The sequence below is a fragment of the Rhineura floridana genome, chromosome 6 (assembly GCF_030035675.1).
Source record: "Rhineura floridana isolate rRhiFlo1 chromosome 6, rRhiFlo1.hap2, whole genome shotgun sequence".
Classification (NCBI taxonomy): Eukaryota; Metazoa; Chordata; class Lepidosauria; order Squamata; family Rhineuridae; genus Rhineura; species Rhineura floridana.
In genome coordinates, this window is record NC_084485.1 from 11,775,099 (window position 1) to 11,796,707 (window position 21,609).

General features: G+C 43.1%; 1 protein-coding gene across 5 annotated transcripts in view; it reads left to right on the forward strand.

Moving 5' to 3' along the window:
• The window catches only part of KCNQ2 (potassium voltage-gated channel subfamily Q member 2), a 160,173-nt gene that overhangs the window by 128,115 nt on the left and 10,449 nt on the right, over positions 1–21,609 (forward strand). For 3 of the 5 annotated variants that reach the window (XM_061630248.1, XM_061630250.1, XM_061630249.1), the window contains 3 exons: positions 3,671–3,894; positions 5,975–6,086; positions 8,416–8,547. In XM_061630248.1, the coding sequence (XP_061486232.1) occupies positions 3,671–3,894; positions 5,975–6,086; positions 8,416–8,547 (468 nt within the window). Of the gene's footprint in view, positions 1–3,670; positions 3,895–5,974; positions 6,087–8,415; positions 8,548–12,194; positions 12,282–21,609 lie in introns of all 5 variants that reach the window. The other 2 variants (XM_061630247.1, XM_061630251.1) reach the window with 2 other exon arrangements.

The following is a 21,609-nucleotide window of genomic DNA, read 5'->3' on the forward strand; positions in this document are numbered from 1 at the left end:
TTAATGATCAGGGACACATTGCTATATGATTCTTTTACAACAAACAAAATCTTTATTACCCTTGAGGAGAGGGGAGCTTTGTGCATTCTCAGAGGCATTCAAGCCAAGTTGTCAGACGTTTTTGGAAATGAATGGTAGCCCATCCCAGCATTTATAAAACTAACAGGTTATATTTGCAAAGCATTCACATAAGCAAGGCTCAATCCTTTCATTTTAGGGCCAAACTACACATTATGGGAGATGTGGAGCTGCTGCTGGAAGCAACACTCTATTGTTGCATCTTTCTCTTTTTCCAAGTAATTTTTTAACTTTACTTAATCCTTGATGTAAAGTTGTCACATTGTGTGTTTTCCTACATGCACATCCCTTAAGTAACAGCCAATGATGTAGGACAAGGAAACATACAATGTGACAATGTCCTGTAGAATATCAGTGAAATGACACAAAGGAACAGGAATGCCATTTATTTTCTGAAAAAATGTGCAGGAATGCCATTTTTCTCACAGACACAATATCTGTGATAAAGTGTTGTTTAGTCCTAAAATTCATTGCTTCATCCAGGAACAGGATATGAGGAGGCACCAGGAGCTTTTGATGGGTCATCATTTTAATACTTTGTTTAGGGTACCAACATGCTAAAGCTCATCCTGCAGAGATTTCTATTCCCTTCCCTTATGTCAGGGATTGAAGGCCACATTCCCATCTGGGCAGCCTTCCAGGAATCCCATGCCAGTTGTGGGTGGGGCCAGAGGCAAATGTGGGTGGAGCAATAAATGTAAATTTTACTTTTGCATAGTAGGCTAGTTTCTGCCATTCACACATCCCTCTCTATCCTCCACCCGTCTAACTGAGCAAGCAAGAAGCATTATCAAACTTCAAGGACAAGTACCAAGCCAGGCAAAACTGTTCCAGGAGCGTATGAAGTACGGCTGGTGAGGGGTGTGGCCTGGAGAAAGGAGTGTGGCTGAGGATGGGGCTGGCCTGGAGGGATGCAATTGTACCCTGTGCCCGAGGTTCCTTACTCCTGCCTTATGTAGTCTCAGCTAGTCCACAACTTCCCTGTCTGCACTAGTGCACAAATCTGCATCTTTGCCTACCAACCTTAGTTCGTGGTGCCTCCATATTCTCTTTTTGAGACAGTTTGCTTCACCTTGTATAGATGGAGTCATGGGGTGATATTGCACTAAACTCTTGCACTAGTGGAACAACTTCAACTAACGCAAGGGAATTACCCCCCCCGTGCCCCCATATTTTCCCCATATCTGCTCTGGAGGGTTGGGGGAACCCCCAGGACAGATTTAGAGGGCACACACTGGAGAGGAGAGAGGGACAACGTCCCATTGTGCAAGAAAAAATCCTTACACTGGCAGAACATTCAACTTAGTACTATGTTGAATACAAGCCTTGCTCCTGAATCAGCTGCAAATGTCCCCCAGTGTTTCCCAGTTCTCAACTGCACTTGTGCCCTGCTGAAATTTGCCTGTGTGCTACAGCTAATTAATTTGGAAATGAATTTCCTGGCTGAAGGGAAACTTTAACATAGCAGTGGGTCTACCTCTATCAACGACTTACTTGTTTTCCATTATGCCAAGAGGTTTGGAAAACCCCTTTTCATTCTGAGTAATGAGCTTTCAAGGATTCCATCTCAGTGCATTAAAAGATCCACATAATTAATGCCAGAATTCATTTATGGGCGGTTTAAAAATGAAACAAAATAAAAATAAATAAATAAATTTATAAGGAAAACCAATTACAGTTAGGGTTTGGTAAACAACTCTTGTAGGAAATGGCAGGGGCAGTTGCAGACAGAAGCATCTATAAGGGCTTCTTGGGAAGACCTGAGGAAAATTTATTTATTGAAAAGTATTAATTTTCTTTTAAAAAATAAACATTTTTTTACTCTGCTCTTCAAAAACCCCCTCCCAGGTTTAGAAAGTAGTCTAGGGATATCAATAATAAGACAGTCTCTGCCTTCAGACTTACAATCTAAAAGATACAACACAAAGAAAAGGGGAGGTGGAGGAAGAAGAAAGCAAACTCAGACACTAGGTCTTTGTTGCAGGTAGATCTTGTAACAATCAGAGGAACAGGACATAATAAGAGCCTTCTGGATCGGGCCAGTGGCCCATTCTAGCTTAGAATTCTGTTCCAGTAGTCAATCAGATGCCTATGGAAAACCCATAAACAAGACCTGAGCTCGTGGAAAGGCAGCCCCATGTCTCCCTCTGCTATAGCCTGATGGAAAGGCTCCTGCTAGGTGACAGTGAAAGAGGAGCCTGATCAATAAATAAGGAAAGCCTGTCTCCTGTCTAGTCAGCAATGATGCACTTTCCTGCATGTGAGGCACTGAGCCAGCACCCTGTGCTGAGAGACCTTCCATTTCTAGATTTGGGCCCCAGCCTGGCTCTGAACAAAGAGGGTATATACCTTCTTGATAAGCCCCAGCATCTTCTAGTCCTTGGGCAGAGACTAGGTGTCATGGCTAGTAGACACCATATCCTACACGTGTATTCTGTCTTTCCTGAAAGTCTTTTATGCTGGTAAACAGTTGTGCAATTTATATTGTAAAGGTGATAGGGAAGGTTAAATAAACTACAGTTTAATTCTCAGATGGACTTAACTCTGACAATAAATATTCAGAAATGTAATATGGGAAATCTGACCCAGAAACCCTCTAGAGAGTACAATCGTGCACCCCCACTCTTTCAGGGTTTTTTTTTTTCTGTGAAAGAGAAGTAGCTCAGGTAGCCTACTTTTTATATGTAGGAAAATAGATGTTGTATCAAGGTAAAATATACTGGCAGATTTTTTTAATTGGTGGAAGGAGAAGCAGGAAGACAAAGCAGCATTCAGAAAAAGTGGTTTTTAAAAAAATCACTAATGGATGTACTAAAAGACCAAAATGACCATTTTATTCAGCTTATAAAATGTCATTGAATACCGTTGAATCAGTGAGGCAAGGACTTGCAATAGGAATGCATCCATAAAGTGTTCTCCAAGATGGCTGCCTCCATCTTGACCATGATACCGAACTTTGCATTGTGGGTAATGAGGCCACTGGGAAAACAGAAGCTAAGGTTTATTCTCCCACTTTTTTGGATAGGAAATCAGGCACATTTTAAGTCTTGTGTCTATACCACATTAGCTGGGTTGGTTGATCCAGGCTCTGTAGATTCTGATATTGGCTGAAATGGTTTATGACTGGCATATCTTAGGAAAGTCTTTCTTCACTCTCCCCATTGACAGGCAGGAACCAAGGTCCAGACTTTGTATAGTTGATCCTTCCTCCTCTTCCCTTGTGTCCAGTTACTTCGTTCCAGTGCTTTGTGCCCAAAACGATCCCCTCAGCCTTTCCATTTGCCCTCGATAATCTCTCACATCGCAAGATCACTTTCTGTTTTCGTGCTCATTCCTCATTGATGCACTTCACTTAACGACCCCCACCTCATCTTCATTCATTCGCCATGGAAAGCTTTCCTGAAACACCTTTTGGAACCAATTCAGTGTTAAAAAGCCACATCTCACTGCCGCTGCTTCTACCGCTGCTGCTTTGAAAGACAATTGATTTTGAATGGCTGAAGGGGAGCCGCCATGGTGTTTCTGGAGTGACTTCCCCTGCTTGTCTCCTTTTTTTTTTTGCCTCTTGTCTCAATTTGTCTCTTGTGCACAGTCAAAAGGTCAGCTTGAAAGATCGTGTCTTCTCCAGCCCTCGAGGTGCATCCACGAAAGGTAAAGGTTCTCCTCAGGGCCAGAGTATCCAAAGATCCCCCAGTGCAGACCAGAGCATCGAAGACAGCCCAAGCAAAGTGCCCAAGAGCTGGAGCTTTGGGGACCGGAGCAGAGCCAGGCAAGCTTTCCGCATCAAGGGAGCCGCATCCCGTCAAAATTCAGAAGGTGAGGCAGCTCAGGTGGGGTGCTGGTGGTGGAGGAGGAAGGCCAGTGAAAGGGCAGTGCTAGTTTTGCCACAGGAGGCTTCCATGGGAGGTTCTGATCATTGTCGGCCTTGCCATTAGGCAGCTTCGATTTGTGCAGACCACTCAGTTTAGGGCAGCCTTTCCTAACTAGTGGGCCACCAGATGTTGTTGGACCACAACTCCCATCAGCTTCAGCCAGCATTGCCAATGGCCAGGAAAGTTGGGAATTGTGGTCCAACAACATCTGGTGGCCCACTAGTTGGGAAAGGCTGGACTAAGGTCTTTTTCAAGAAACCCATGGTGGCCATTTTGTTCCCAATCTTACTGTGTTCTTATAACTGCTTCCTTGTTATGTTATGCATAATAATGTTATTGTGTTTTCTGTCATTCTTTTAAAACGGGTGGGAAGCCTTTTTCACCTCCCTGTGGGCCAGTTTTGATATCTGGTTAGGGCCCCTCACCTGCCAATCATATGATGGCATGATGACTGATAGGAGGGTGGCCCTGAAAAAGTTGACCTGCAGGAGTAGCGGGAAGGGTGTGCTTTGCCAGCAGTGGGGTCAGCAGGGAACACACTGGTGAAGCAGCACCCAGCAGCATTGACCTCATCCATTAGCTGACATCACCCAGTGATGTGAGTTGATTGACAGGTGAACATGTTTTTTGGGGAAATAGCATTGTGGTCCAAATTAGATTCCTTGGCAGGCTAAGAACCCATGGGCTGGAGGTTCCCTCACCCTTGCTGTAACCTGAGGGTCGTGTGTTGTTCGTTGCCTAATTTCATGTGAGTGTAGAGTGTAGGTTGGGCCTTGGCCGTGAGCCTCTGTGAGGGAGAGAGGGTGGTGCTGTTCCTGTGCTAAAACTGGGCTGGAATCCAGACTGGAATGGATCTAGATAATCTGCTTCCTCCAGGCATGCCTGCAGCTGGTCAGCCACTGCCCTCTTGATGACGTTGCCTAGGAAGGGAATGTTAGAGACTGAACAGTAGTTCTCTAAAACCTCTGGATCCAGGGAGGACCTCTTCAAGAGGGGTCGCACCACCACCTCTTTCAAGACAGTGGTTATAACTCCCTCCCATAGGGGGCATTGACCACTCCCCGGACACATCCAGTCAGTCCCCTCCCACTAGATTATACCAACCATGGTGGGCAAGAATCAAAAGGCAATATAGTCAGCCTCACTGCTGAAAGTGCACTGTCTACATCCTTGGGTGGCAACGAGAGAGAGAGAGAGAGAGAGAGGCTCCATCCACTTTTGGCTCTGGTCCTGATTATTGTCAGCATGTGGCCCCTGACTAATTACTCCTGCGGGTATGCAGTCCTCAGCAGAAAAAAAGGTTCCTTACCCTTGTTGTGAAATGTGGCAGTTTAATTGAGATGATTGTATTTTTTAAAAAAATGTTAAGCCATCCTGCAGATTTGTTCAAGCCATTAGGTTGAGTATACATTTCCATAAATAAAAACTGCTGTCTTAACCAATCTTAAAGAGAGAGGAAAAACTCTGTCACCAATTGCAAACATACTTCCATTTTTATTTTGTGCATATTCTCCCAGGAATCTGATGTTCCTGCTCATTCTGCAACACTTAAGTTCCTTATTATCCACATTTTCTTTGTTGGAATTGCCTGCTGGTAGTCCAAGCCGAATTGTTTTGCACTTTCTTTGTACTCAAATCAAACTTTTTCCTCTTCCATACTTGTAGGCATGTCTTTTTTGGTTTACAATCTCCCCCTCCCTCCTTCTTACCTTGGTGTGTTGCTGATTGGCTCAGGTAAGAAGGGTGAGGGGTGAGTGAGCAAATGGGAACCCAACAGAAGCAGAGGCTAGGAAGTGAAAATGCAAGATAACACAACCAGCATCCTTGGCAACTCTTTGTAATTGCTATTTTTCTCCTTTTTGGTGAATAGTTGGTATTACAAATTCAGGATCAAGGGAGGGGAAAGTGTGGGAAGGCAGTGATTGGAGGAGAGCGAATTAATGCAAGCACAAGGGGCTTACATTACAGATTATGCAGATGTATTGATGAGTCATTACGTGTTTATCTGTCCTTCCTTTATCTAGAAGCATGCCTTCCTGGAGAAGATATGCCTGATGCTGACAAACAAAGTTGCAACTGTGAATTTGTGACCGAAGATCTGACACCAGGCCTTAAAGTCAGCATCAGAGCAGTGTGGTAAGGAAGGGATATCCACATGTTGCGATTGCGTGTGTAGGTCAGACGTGGTTTGAATCCAAAAGCCGTTTAGAACAGGAATAAGACAGGCCAGGCAAGTTTCATGTAAGAGTCTTTACTAGGCAAAGACATTAGACACATCTTACTCCATTGACATTTCTTCCCCCACACTCGAGTTCCTGCCAGTTCCAACCTTATCACACTCTCAGCCAGCCACACTGACCTTGATTGTCTGGAACTCTGTTCTCACAGCTTAACCCTTCTGCTTCAGGTTTCTCTCTCTCTGCTAAAAACCTCGTCTGTGAGTCTCACAACCTGCGTCACTGACCAACAGCCCCCACCTGAGACTTACAGACTACAAAACTTCACTGACCAACACCACATGTGAGCAGAGGGTGGGGGTAGGGGTCTGAAGCATGGCTGAGTGCTGAACAATGCTGGCAACTCCATTCCTACTAACAGAATTCTATAAGGCTCTTTGTTGTTGTTATGTGCCTCGACTTATGGTGACCTTATGAATCAGTACTGCTAGAGGCAGAAGCAGCTTACCAGGTGAGGCTGCCTGCTGGGTGGGTCTCTGTTGCTTACCAGCAGTGGAGACTAGTGGTTCCGATGTCAGCAGGGCAGTTGTCCTGCCCAAACTCAGAACTCCGACTCCGACACAGCTGTAGTTTTTTCTTTTATTGAAGTAAGAGAAAGTTTCAGTTCAATGTGCTTCATGACTCTACCTATGGCTTACTCAGAACTCAGCACCCCTCTCTAAGTAACTAGGTTCAACTTGGCGGCAATAAGACGTTGACCCAGCTTAAGTAGGGCTGGGCGAGTTGCCTGCTTGCATGTGAACTGTTGGGTGCGTGTGTGTAAGTGCAGACTCCTCCTCAGCTGGGATTGTTGAATCTCCTGCCACATATGCCTTCTAGTCCGAGGTGAAGGCAGGTTCTCAGTCACTGTCCTGTCCTCTTCCTCTGCGAGGGGAGGGCTGTCCTACGGCGGTGCAGGCACCTGCACAGGTGCCTCGTCAGGCTGAGGAATGACCGGCAGGTCTGGTGGTCTCTCCAGGAGGGTGTCGCTCGGTGCTTCCCCAGCTGGAACGTCCCACACCAAGTCCTGCTCACCCCCCTCATCCTCGTCTGTCCACCCCCTGCTAGCATGGCTCACGACAGCAGTGAATCCACACTGGGTTTTAGTGTGAGCTTTCAAGGAGCTGACCAGGGTGCTGAAACCTGAAAACACTTTCGGCAGTTTCTTGCAAGTTCAGACTAAAACCTAGAGCGGATTCACTGCCACATTGACATCAGACCCATCAGCCTCTAATGCTAAATGGGAGGGGCAATGTGGTGCAAGGGAGGCCAGAGTGGTGCAAACGGACTGGCAAGAATGGTGGATGGCTCCCCAGGGACCCACCTGCTGGGAAGCTAGTGCAGCAGCTCTGGATAGAAGGGAGTTGAGTTTGCCTTGGAGAGAGGTAAAATGGGGGGCAGTACTTGCTGTTTCACAGCCTGGACAAGCACCAATACCAGCTTGTGATTTAAAGATGTCTATAGAGCGAGGTCCTGTGATAGCTTGGGCTTAATGCTAAGGTACGTTGTCCTCCCAACCATGGCATCAAATTGACCGGCCCATATGTACAAGAAACACAAGACTTAGGAAGCAACTTGCCATCCTTTAGTCCTTGTGCACTTCAGAGGACCCCACAAATACTTTTATTTTTGTTGTGAGGTGCTTCCTTTGAAAGATCACCAGTACCGTTTTTTGTGTTTTTGAGTGGGAAATGTCCTGAAGTATAAATTTTGATGCATATTTAGGAAGGCCCAACCACATTAAATGCTGGCATAGCTCTTCCCCCCTCCCATCCCCAGCAAAGCCTTAAATTTGACCTTCTCTTTAAGCTATACAATACATGGCTGAAAACAATAACACTTGATGGAGCGCTGGCTACTAACATAAATCAAGGACATGCCAAGTAGCATGTAAAGTGTGAATTGGGCTACTTCAAGCTTGGTGGCAATTATGGCTGTGCAGCTTCTTCCCCATATGCTGCACATCCACAATGCGAGCTGGTCCTTGGTCTTTGCACCGTGCACACAGCCGCTTTAAATTCCAGCTACAGTTGTGTCTTTTTCACAGTAGCAGAGTTGTTACCGAGGTGCGAGAGTGCTATGGGTGGCGGTCCGGCGACTGCAGTGTGAATGGGGCGAGTGTATATTTGCATGGGGCAGAAAATAATGCATTGGGAGGGGGAGTAGGAATGGACACAATGGGCAGCTCTGGGGGGGACACCCACGTTGTTGCAGGTTCCCAGTTGTCACTCTCTTCCTTTTGACTTCAGTGTCATGAAATTTCTGGTTTCCAAGCGGAAGTTCAAGGAGAGCCTGCGTCCCTACGATGTCATGGACGTCATTGAACAGTACTCAGCTGGGCATCTGGATATGCTTTCCAGGATCAAAAACCTCCAGTCCAGGCAAGACCTTCCCCTCTTTCAGCCTTCTGCTATCCATTGGGCAAGTGTTATCCTGTCTTTGGGGCAGTCAGCCACCTACTCTTTCATTTTTCCCTTCCAGGAAAAAAACAAACTGGGTTTTGTGAGAAAGGACTGCTTATATCTGGGTTGCAAGCACTGTGTTTGTATTATAAGGCCTGAGGCTCAGATTGGCTCTTCAGAGTCTCATTCTCCTCAGTGGGTATAAGAGCAGTGAGTGCCCTACCCAAGTCTTTTGTTGTTAAGATGTTTTAAAGTGCTTTTAGCATTTTTGTTTGCCGCCCTGGGTTCCTTCTGGGAGGAAAGGTGGGATATAAATAAATAAAAATAAGTCCTGCCATATATGCTTATTTGTTTTCAGAATGCCAGCCATGGGAGGGATCTGGTCTACACTAAGATTGCCAAGAGTAATTCAGCTTTGTAATGATTATTTTCATTGAAAATATGAAAATGCCCAGGACAGAGGAAAGAGAATTTTTAATGTATTTAGCGTATCCAACTGCCATATTATTTTTTCGTAGTAAAGAAATTTTATTTCAGATTAGCAAAGCAAAGCCATTGAAAATTAAGGATCTTTTTAAAAAAGGCTACTAATGGAAGAAGATGGAGCTGTACCGATTCAAAATGCACTGTTAGCTTTGATCTGGAACAGCATAGAAATCTCCTCTGATAAACAATAGTCTTCAGCAAGAGACTTTAACTCTACAGGTCTTCCTTTTTGTGCCTTGCATATCTAAGTGGAATCATGCCTTTATCCCTTTCTCTGTTTGCAGACAAAAATTGTCTCCAAATAGTGTAATAAGCTGTTCTTGGATAGATTTTAATTAAGCCTTCAGACATTTCCTTTATTGCAAACCAGTAGGAATTATAATAGAATCTCTTCACTGAACTTTATATGCATTAGGGCGATTCGTATGGATAGAGTAGATTAATAAATGCTTCACCCAAAAAATGTGCTTTTGAATATCAAGCTTCTTAGCTCTAGGTAAATCAAAGGGCAGGAAGTAAGGAGGCTCAGCTCAACATTTTGTACTGTTCCCTCACCACCATTCCCAGTGGCTAGTTCTGCAGGGCTCTGTTTTTTCTTGCTCTGAGATTTCTAGGCCAAAAAAGGGAAAACAAAATATTTTCCTTGCATTTTTGCAGGGCCAGCACTAAAGGGCGGCCAGATTGGGCCCTGGCCGAGGGCCTTGCAGCCCACAGGGCCCCCTGAAGGGTCCCTCATTAGCGTGGAGAGCAGCACTCCCATTCCATGATCCACGGCAGGGAGGGAGCTTCCAAGCTGCCCGCCCGTTCGCTCGCTCCACCTACGTCTCTCTCCTGTCTCTTACTGCTATGCATTCTGAGTGTGCAGGACTACCATCAACCAAGATGGCGGTGGAGGCTTCTTTAAGGGGCTGATGCCCCTGCCGCCATCTTGGCTGATGGCAGGCATGGGCATGCGCGCAGCACACATGCATGCCATCAACCAAGAGGGCAGAAGAGGCATCAGGCCCTTAGGGAAACCTCAGCCACCATCTTGGTTGATGGCAGGCTTGCGCCTGCAGTGCAACAGGCCCTGGCGTGCCTGGCGTCGACCCTGGCAACCAGCATTTACTTCAAGGGAGAGGTAGGCAGAGCATGTTGCTGGTGGCTGTCAAGGGCCTGCGTGGCAATGGGGGGGGTGCCAGGGAGGTCCCTCCTGCAATCCGCGTTGTGCATCATAGAAGGGAGCGCTACCTACCCCCCTAAGGAGAGGTCCTTAAGGGAGAGGTAGGTGGTGTGTGCATGTGACAGGGCAGGCTGGTGCCCAAGGGCACTGGCATGCCTGGCGCTGGCCCTGCATTTTTGAATACTTAGTAGGTGGGGTGGGGTTGGACAGAATAGGATTCTGCTAATCTGAAAGGTTCACTCTCTTTTTTGCATCAGTGCATAGATAAAAAGTTGCAGTCTTTCTTTGCTGGGATGGATCTAAGAACCCCTTGCAGTTCTGTCCTAGTGGTCTAGCTTGAATCCATGCACAGAGGAGAGCAGTTAATGAAGACTGAAGGCTCTGGAGAGGCCTATAAATCCTAAAACTTCCTGCAGTTGGTTTTGTTGGCTGTGTTAAACAAATGGAACCCAAAAGGCCTGGAGGGATTCCTCATGCGCTGTGTGAATGCAAACAACTAAGTACTATAGGGGTAGGGAACCCATGGCCCTTCCACATTTTGCTGGACTACAACTCTCTTTATCCCTCACTATTGGCCATGCAGGTTGGGGCTGATGCAAGTTGTTGTCCAAGAAAATCTGGAGGGCCACAGTTTACCCACTGCCGATTTGCCAAGTTACCTACCATGGTGTACAGGTGGACAAGTTGGGAAGCCAGTTGTTTGTTTATCTCACCCAGCATTGAGGGCATTTACCACATTTCTGAAATACTGGGAAGCAGGAGAGGGGCAACATTCTCACCACTTGCCAGGAAGATAGCTCCTATTGGCTTACCAAATGGTTCACATGCACATTATGGCAAGGTGCCCCCTGAGAAATGGTTGTCTCTTTTCGCTCAGCATAGCTGAGGCTGAAGTTTAACTGAATGTCAAATGACACTTTACAAGTTGCCCTGTGTTCTGGCATTGTTTACAAACCAACATCAGCCTGGACAGGTTGCCATCCTGACTGGAGAATAATGACTGCAGGAAATGCTTCACCCTTCCTTGTTCATTTCCCCCCCCCAGCTTAACTCACCCTCCCCACACTGCTTTTTTGCCCATGAGCAAAAGAACTGGGGATCCCTACATCTAGTCCCTCACAGGTGATTTTTTAAAAAAACTATTTGTTCCCCCCATTACTTTTTTTTAAAAAAGCAGCTTATAGATGGAAATTTTTAGCTGAAAAAATGTCTGGAAGGGAAAGAGATTAGCACCTTCTCCCTGCCACGCTTCCTCTGCTCAAGTTCCCAGCTTGCTCCAGCTGATCCTATGTTTTAAAATATGTGATAGAAGCACTGGACTCCATGTAAAATGTTGTTTGAGCTTGAGACTGCTTGGAATTGTCTTTAACATAATATTTCAGTTGTCAGAGGGGCAATATCCCAAACTTTGGGGATGTTCATACACACTTCTTCTCTCACCACTCATGACACCGATTGCTTCTTTTGTGACATGTACCATAAGTTATAACATTATTATTTTTATTATATACTTTGTTTATGTCTCTCGTGCTATCCCATCTGTGGGTGCGTTTGTCTCCTTTAAAGCTTGTTTTCTCAAACCAGCTGAGAATGTGTTCCATGTATTGTGACAGTATGGAATCTACATATCCAATGGAATATTGTCATAATCATTCTGGCTTGTGTAGCATGTGTTGCCTATTCATTGCCAAGCAGCTGCCCTTTTCAACAGAAGAAGGCTTATTCCATTGTTGCTGAAAATTCTGTAATCAATTGGTTGTCAAAATTTGGTGTGCTCCCAAATAATCAAGTAATATGATTACTGCCTTCTGAGCAAATTATAATTTTCAACTTTCTTATCTTTCTGTCTGGTTTTTTTTAAAAAAATTTTCAGTTGTTCTTCTTGTCTCTGCAACTTTTCCAAACAACTTTTTCTTCAACATGTTGCTTCATTATGCATTTTGCTGGTGTCTTTTTTCTTCTCATTTATTTTCGCCAGGATAGATATGATTGTGGGTCCCCCGCCCCCTTCAACTCCCCGGCATAAGAAGTATTCAACCAAAGGATCACCCCAGTACTCGCCTAGGTTAGGATTTGCCAAAATGCCTCTTTTTCTGAATCTTTCATCTGCTTCCTGTCAACCCCCTTTCATGCCACATTAAGTGACGGCATTTGTCATATGCTGCTGACGCATATTGCATCGAATGGCTTGCTCTCCTGGATGTGCTTAAAAAAATTTACTTTTAGAGACACCAAAGGTGGCCTTCACAGCAATGTAAACTTGGAAATGGCAAAAGAACACTTCTCTGATCATCGATTTTCCTTTGATGGAACCATTCAAGACTCTCAGCTTTTATGCTTGGAATGGTAAAAGTCATGGTGTTTGTGTTGCTGAAATTTCAGTCTCTATGAAAGTGCCTTTAGAACAATGAGAGTCATTTCCCTTTAATGCGGTGAAATTGCCCAGATAGGTTTGCAATAATGCTAAAATACTTGTGGAAGGTTGTAACCAATGGCCCAATGTTAATGTTTTTAACGTTGTTTTGTTTTAATGTATTTTAAGGTCTTTTTATGATGTTTTAAAGTGTTTTTAGTGTTTCTGTTTGCTGCCCTGGGCTCATGCTAGAAGGAAGGGTGGGGTATAAATAAAATAATAAATAAATAAATAATAAATGGGTGAGGCTGAGATCTCCAAGGTGTGCATAGAGCTTCATAAGTTGAGCTATGGTAGTAATTTTCTTCTGTGAACCAGGGGTAAACTCAGGGCATTGGCTGTCTATAATTCCCATGTACCTAAACATGTTTTCCACCATGGAGCTTTGGATATTATTTTTCTTGCAACATTCTTCCTACCCTGTTAGGGTAGAACAGGTTTCCAATAAGCTCTAAAAGCTTGCCCGAGGTTTTTCAATGAAAATAGTAGCTTTCCTGAAAGAGGAAAACAGAGAAGCTTTCCTGAAAGAGAGCTTGCCCACAACTTCCAGTCATCATCAATGACCTGAAGGGAGTGCTGAGTGGGGTGATACTTGCAAGGTCGGCCCCCTTGCCAATGAATGCACAGGGTCAAGGGTTCTTGCTTTCTCCCTTTCTCTGTATCTACATACAGACTCCTTGTATGTTGAACATTGGTTCACCTAAGCTCACAGGTTATCAACAGCAGTTGTTCAGTGCAGGCAAAAGTTGGAGGAGACGGTACTCAAGAATTCTTGAGTCTTGGGAGGTACCAGAAATTTTCTATTTGAGAGTCAGACGTCAGACAGCAGAACAGTCTTTTATAATATATGCTATTTATTCATATTTTGCACACTACAACTAATAAAATGCATTCTAGGTGGCCTTAGCCAGCGTTGCAGAAACAGAAAAAGAGGAATACGTATTAGTATGAAAGAAATTGCTGGATATCCATTTAACATCAAAGTATAAGACTTTGAAGGCACATCTTAGTTTAAAAAGTTACAATAAATGGACTGATTTAAATTTTTAAGTCATGTTATAGAACCAAAGTAACAAAGTACATGAAAATACATGTCATGATACATCACTCATCAGATGTCATGATGGAATAGATGGATGGGTCTTCTGCATTCTTCGACGCCTGGGAGGGTGGGTCATGAATGCTATAAGACCTGGTCTTTTGTACAGTTTCTTATCAAAGGTGGGGCATGTTCCCATGGCTCATTATCAGTTACACTGCCTGCTAGAAGCAGCACTAGCTGCCTCTCTATGCCTTCTCCTAGAAACAGACATGTATGACCAGTGTCAACAACTAGCTGAATGTTGTGGTGTTAACCATACCATATGAGGAGCTTCCTCTTAAACAGCTATAGTGTTGGCTGACTGCCTAGATGTCTTATCTTACACTGTACATCAACATTCTCATGCAAAACACTACTTTGTTCAGAAGGGAGGGCAGGAAAAAGCCCATTTTAAAAATAGGAACATTTTTTCATCTCTGCAACTTATGCAGTCCTAAGCTATAAATTAAGCCCTTTAAGCCTATATAAGCAAATGTAAATGATTTCAGCACATTTTATCCATATTTCAAGCCAATATCTGGGCTGGCCCATTACACCCCCACTTCCTGAAATCATTGACATATAAAATTGGAATGCATATAACAACTGATTCTTAGTCAATTACAATAACATCGTCACTTTTTATGGTGGGTTGAACATAACATAACTGGCCATGAAAGTCTGGTGTCTTCACTTCTTCCATCTGTGTTTGGGATTGCTAATTCATCTTCTTCAGGAACGCTGCTCTGGAAGGAATCTTCTCCTTGATAGAATTGCTTATTTATATCTTAACACTGAATTATATTCACATGTTAATACATTTAATTTAACAAGGGAAACCTGATAATACTTTACATATACAAATATATTGTGTCAGCCTATAAAGCAATTATTATAACAGCTTTCATTATATGTTACTACTATTATGAGAGAAAATATACATCACTATAGTCTTATCACGGTCTTCATCTCACCAGTTATGACCTGGCTACTCTTACACAGCTATAAATGAGCTGCTACACTCAGATTTTGAATCTAAATTCAGGGTTTCTGTTGTAGTATTGGATAATACTGGGGACTTTGGAGGCAAAAATCTTGCTTGGCAATTGTTACGTTCTGGGTAAATTCTTCAGAATGGGCTTTCTTCCAGTAATTATACAGAGATGAGTATAATTTCACTCTCTTCAGTTTCAGGGCCGTGAGCCATTCTCCACCCCATTTCCATATATGAGATTTTACTTTAAGGCCACATCTTTTACACCGGAACTCCACATGCCAATATGAATCCTGAGTTATATTGGGATGTACATTTATATAAGCTTTTTGCTGTGTGGTCTCTAAAGTCTTCTGACCATGATAATTTCTACTTGATACATCTCCACTGAGTACCTGATTTGCAGCAAACAGCAAAGTCAAATGGTAGAGGAGAGTTGATGCTGCTCCTAGACTCACACACCTTCGATGGATTCTCTCTGCTGGCTTCTTCAGGACTGGAGGCTCTCTTTATATTTTATTGGGGCTTGCCTAATTACTCTGTCAGAATCATACTGCTTATACTTCATAACAGTAAGTATCATATCTTTCAGACATGGCTTTTCTTGGGCCACTTGTCCTTGAACACTTCAGTGGTTCTCTTCAAGGAACTAAAAAAGGCTCTATTTCTCTTAGATTAGACCTCTGCAGCCTGTTTTATGGAGTTGGCTGTGCTCTATATGCTAACAGGGTATAGGATTGCTTTTATCTGTTAAACTTGATATTCACTTATAAACACATACATTAACATACATATATAGAGGAAAATACTTTCTTGTATGCTCTCTGACTTTAGACGCATTGCTTTAGAATCCCAGTGATGGACAGCATAACAAAAATTCATGTTAACTCCATAGTTTTTCCATGTCACTCCTTGTGCATAGGAATGCCACAGCAAGCTGAAATATCTGACTCCACCAGGGAGATAGAGAAATCACACCTCAATGAGATAGGTGAGAAGACTTGGTGCCATCCACTAGAGACCTGGTGGATATACAATCAAAAATCCAAGAAGTAATGGATGTTATCAAATAGGAGAACTATTACAACTATTACAATTAAAATATATTAACACTTAATGTTAATATCGTCCTGACACAGGGGTTTACTTGCCATTAATAGTGCTGCAGGATTTTTATGCAGGTTACTGGTGCTTCTGATATGATATCTTATATACCCTGGAAAATTGCTTTTAATCATGGTTTAATTGATATGATAGATTTCAGTTGCTGGTTGGTTGTTCTCAGACACTTGTTGGTTATGGTTGTGGCTGTGGTTGTGGGCATGGACATCCTTTTGCCTCGTCATTTAGTCATGATTATTCATCTAAGAAGGACTGTTTAGAATGTGGTAGTGGGACTTGATATCATGTTACGTCAGTACTTGGACTTCCTTCAGGTGAACCGTTCATCTTTGTGGTCTTTTGCAACTTCTTCACCCTCTTCATATGGGCACACTTTTGTTTCTTCAGTGGTCTTGGTTGGCGGGCTTCATTTTGCTGTGGGCGGTGGCTTGGCAATGTTCTTTTATTCTTCCTGTTTGGCGGGTAGCGGCACTCACTGCTCGTCCTCTTGCTTCCCACACAGCTCTTTGCTCATGAAATATGGGATAATATGGTGGTACATTCACTACGGCTTTCATCTGATGATACTCTCACATCTTCTTGTTCTTCCTTGGAGCTCTCCTGAGCTGTTGCTTCCTCTTGCTGCAGCAAGGGTTCAGAATCTCTGTGCATCCTTTGTTCATCCTCTTCTCCTTCTTCAACCACTTTCTCCAGCACACATGTTCTTGTGAAGTCATCAGGTATGGTTGTCTTCACTGCTAACATCACAGCTTCTCCTCTCAACATTTCCCTAGATATGCCATATCACCTTAACAATAGATATTGTCTTCTCAGGACCTCATAATCTTGTGCCAACTCCTCTGTTTACTCCTAGCATTTCTTCATGGGGTGTAGTATCTACCCTCATCAATCCAGGGGTCTGTTGCTCTTATAGTCACTGGCCCATACTTTGTTACTCCAGGCAGGCGCTGTGGTATGGCCCCTGACCAAGCTGCCACACTTGCCTCTCTGGCTCTAATATGCACATCTGTTCTCATGAATTCATACTTATGGGCATACATTCATCTTGGGGCTTCATCTGTATGTTCTGTCTACAGGTTCTCTTCCACTCCTCAAAATACAGCCAGAAAGCTTTTTCTATCAGCAAAAGGCTGTGCCATGATTAAAGTGTGTCTTCTCAAAGCTTGTTGCACCTTTTATCTATATCTTCTCTCCCTGCTCAGCATTCCCATGGCAGACATACAAGAGTTTGGCGAGAGCCAAGTCAATATGGAAAGGTTCCCTGAATATAAAAAAGCCCCTGAAACGCATTGTACTAGAGAGAGGGTACAATTACTATGGAAGCCTACTTTTAACCCATAACTTGTTCCATAATATTAAGCACAGTAGTCATGCTAGTTTAACCAAGAACTTGTAAATTGTATCACCACAGGGCAAACTATGGACATGTCACAGCTCACAATCATGGTACAGCCACATCCCACAAGATTGTCTCAGCTCCAGAGTCATCCACAACTGATGGGGAAAGTATGCAGTAAACAGAGTGGCAGATAGGAGGAGCCAGTTGGTTGACCTCAACAGTAGCAAACCAGTTTAAGTGCGAGTACTTTAGCATCCCTAAATTGTGGATAGTACTATGGGATTTTTAAAGAGTGATGTAATCCAGCCATCCACATCAGCTTGTCTCATAACAACTGAATTCACACCCCATAACATTTCCTATCAAGTATCACCTGTACTGAGTGACATGTTAACGTTAACTCAGCATCTGAGTTCATTGAGAATAGTACATCATTCAACAAAATTGTTTCAGTGGCTAACATGTTTCACAGGTCTAAAATGCCATTTGCAAACACAAATTTGCCCCCAGTTGTTTTATTTTTAGTATTGCATGCCAACAAAAATAAATGCCTGTGGTGGTGCGGTATGAAATCCATAAGGTCCATATGGTGAGCTACGGTACATGATTTTCCTGCTTTGTGGACCAGCCTCTTTGTGAAAACATGTCAAGTGCAGATACGCAAACACATACATGCCACTCTGTGCATATCATGCCTTAAGAGATTCTTGACACTCATTGGCCAATTTGTCACTTAGGTAAGTGTAACTGGTTAGTTTAAAACAGCAAACCAAAGGTCTTGAGTAAATACAGTTAGTTTTAGAGAAACTGTTGTGTCCATGTAACTTTGTAAACTGTTCGTAGCCATGCAATGATCATTTTTGTTCCCCGCTTGCTTTTTAAAAACAGAGGAGTTAAGTGCATGCTGCTGCTGAAGAAAAAGTAGATTACAAAACCCTGGATATGTGTGCATGCACAGTTGGATACGCTGACATGATTTATCTCTCTGGCTTGCTGCCATTGTCCAGCATCCAAATAATTATGTGATATTTTCTCATTTAGCTAAGGGAGCCTGGATTTGTGTTTCTCAAAGCAGCACCCTGGGCACATACCAACCTCTTTTTGAAATGGAGGGCATTTTCAAAATCAGATTTGGATGCACGATTGATTGGTAGCTGACTGGGATTCCCAGTACAGTAATACCTCAGTTAACAAAGTGCATTTGTTGGTAGTACACCCTAATCCTTAAATTGGAAACAGTCAATCACATTTCCTAATCTCATTTATTGTTACTAAAATTCAGCAAGATACATCACTGCTATTCCCTTTGGGCAAACAGGGAATTAGAGAAGCTTAGAACTGGACTACACTTTCAGAAAAATCACATGAGTCAGTCCTCTTTGGACAGTGCTACTTAAACTGCAGACAGGAGATCACATAATGTAATGCTTATTTATTCATGTATCAGGAAAAGCTAGCCTGGCATTGGAGTGGGGAGGCCTGGATTCAGATCTCCACCCAGCTCACTCAGCGACATTGGGCCAGTCGCTATCTCTTAAGCTAACCTACCTCATAAGTCTGTTGTGAAGATAAAATGGTACTGGTAAAGAGAATAGTCTCACCCCTTATGTGTCCAGTCAGTCTGCAGGTGAGGGCCTCCTGCAGATACTGTTTCACCAGGAGGTCTGTTCTGCACAACACAGGAAGCAGGCCTTTAGTGTGGTGGCACCCACCCTTTGGAATTCTCTCCCCTTAAATATTAGACAGGTGCTGTCTCTGTTGTCTTTTAGGTGCCTACTGAAGACCTTTCAACAAACCTTTTGAGTAGAGATGTTATTCCAGTCTGTACCTATACTGCAATTGTTTTTAAAACATTTAAAAAGATGTTTTGTTTTTAAAAATATTTAAAGGATGTTTTTAGTGTTTTATCACTTCTTGTTTGCCACCCTGGGCTCCATTTGGGAGGAAGGTTGGGATATAAATTTAATCATAAATAAATTATGCATGCTGCAGATCTCTTTGGAAGAAATGGAGGATAAAATGATAATAGATATAAAATAAATACAAGCCAGGGAGAATGGTTCTAGTAAATCCCTCTCTCTGATGTGCTGGCATTCCACATGCAGGGATTTTTTTCTGAGGGGCCATTAACACAGCCTCCATTCTGAAAGGAATAGTTCCAGGAGGGCAGCACCATATGCTATTTCAGAATATTTATTTTTTATTTATTTAAGACATTTGTATACCAGTCATTAATATTTCTAAGCAGTGTACTTAAAATAAACTATAGAGAAATAAAATAATAAAAATGAATAAATCCACATGCTATCTTAAAATGCCTGCTGGGATAAGAAAGTCATGTGCCTGAAATTCAGCAAGGATGGTGCCATTCTAATCTCAGTAGGAAGGGAGTTCCACAGGCTTAGGACCACAACAGTGCATGGCTTCTAGTCATGATGAACTGTCCATCTGAACCATAGATGTCCAATGCCAGAGACTCCCCTCCCCCCAAGATCTCAGTGATCGGGCTGGGAAATAAGAGGTCAAGCAATCCTGAAGATATCCTATACCCAAGTTGTTAAGGTAAATTAATACAAGAACCGTGAACTTGGCCCAGGAACAAATGGGTAGCCAGCGTGAGCTTTTAAGCACTGGAGTTCTGTGCTGGCAGTAGTCTGTCTCCATCAATAGTCTAGCTGCAGCATTTTGCACCAGCTGGAATTCCCAGGCCTGGCACAAGTAGCTTGCCATAGACCATGTTGTAAACATGAAGGCTTGAGGTTATCAGTGCATGGATCACTGCAGCCAAGCTATCCCTGTCCAAGAATGTAGCTTAATTACTAAGGTGTGTCTGGATGGGCGCTTATTCATGCAACATGCTACTGGGTATTTGCAGTTCTAAGCAGCACAGTCACAAACAGCAGTGTTGCCTTACAAATATTTCAGTCCAATCTGAGGGTAGGTAGCCAGCAATGTGACATGGATGAAAGGGGTTGGCATTGTGCTCAAAAGGCATTTTTAAAAATATAACTTCATTTTAAAAAATCATTTATCTTTCTCCCTCTCTTTTTGTGCACCTCATTTGAGTAATCATGATCTTTGCTGTCTGTTTTGGGGTCAGAGGATAAACCTATGGACACGCCTCTTTGCATGCTTCCATAAGCATGGAGCATAAGCATGCAAGAAAACTGCAGTGGCTGAGCCAAGAATTTATATACTTTCTGCATTGTTTCCAAGAAGGAAAATCATTGTTAAAATGATTAATATGTAGTGAAGTATTTGTCCATCCCAAGTTAAAACCGAGCAGGATGCAATCAGATACCATCTCTCTATTGACTCTGTTGTGTCAATAACAAGTGTCTGTTTACAAGTAATTAATAATGAAGATAGATGGCTTAAGCTACATATATCCCTATTTGGATAGGTGCCGCTATGATATGTAGAAGCCAACTGAAACGTTCATTAACATGCCACAGATTTGGCCCAAATGCAAGTTGTTTATATGCTTAGGACTGCAAACACTAGTCTTTTCCTCCATTCTCAGAGGCATTTTCCCAGACCTCGGGTTCCAAGGCTGTATTCTACTGAGTACCAGCTGCTAGGAGCATCAGTGAGAAAAAGCTATTGTTTTCATGCCCTGCTTGTAGGCATCCCAGCGGCATCTCATTGGCCGCTGTGGGCAATAAGGTGCTTGATGAGATGGACCATTAGTCTGATCTAGCAGGGCTCTTCTTCCTTCATGTACACAAGCAGAAATTGTAACATACATAGAGCATTAGTGAAGACACTGTATAATTCTTATTCTGAGATTGAGTCTCCTTCCATAGATGTTGGGGTCATGGACACAAAATAACAATTTGGGGTTATTTTGCACACAGTATCCCGTGACAAACTCTGAAAGCTATCATGTGCAACTCAACAGGGAGCTGCAGTCAATCCTAGCTTCCTGATGTTTGCACATCTTTGCAGATATGTATTTGTTGTTTTCACACATTACCTTTTAGGTGCACACATAAGACTTCATTTGTGTAGGCTTTTAAAAGTGAGAATCAGCATTCAGGTGAGAATCAGCCCTCAGATTAGAATTTAAAGCTCCTGTTTTAAAACAAATATGCAGTTTGGAGGACACAGCAGAGAAAGCAGTGACCCCCCCATTTCTGTTCTCTGAGTAACATAGAAATGCATTCTTAAAAAACAGAAAAGGAATCTATTTTATTGATGGGATCCCTGCTCAAATACTGTAAAGACAATGCATTTCAGAACAGAATTATATATTGGTTTTGATGGGACTAAATCAAAGTTCATAACTGATTTATGGATCTGTTGAAAGTGCATTTGCATCTAACTACCTGCCATTAGAGAGGACTCTTCCATTTAAACCTGTCTTTTGCAAACAAAAGGAAAAGACAGATTTTCCAACCTCTTAGGTGCATGTCCTGGGGGCAGTACCGCCCCTAGGCACCGG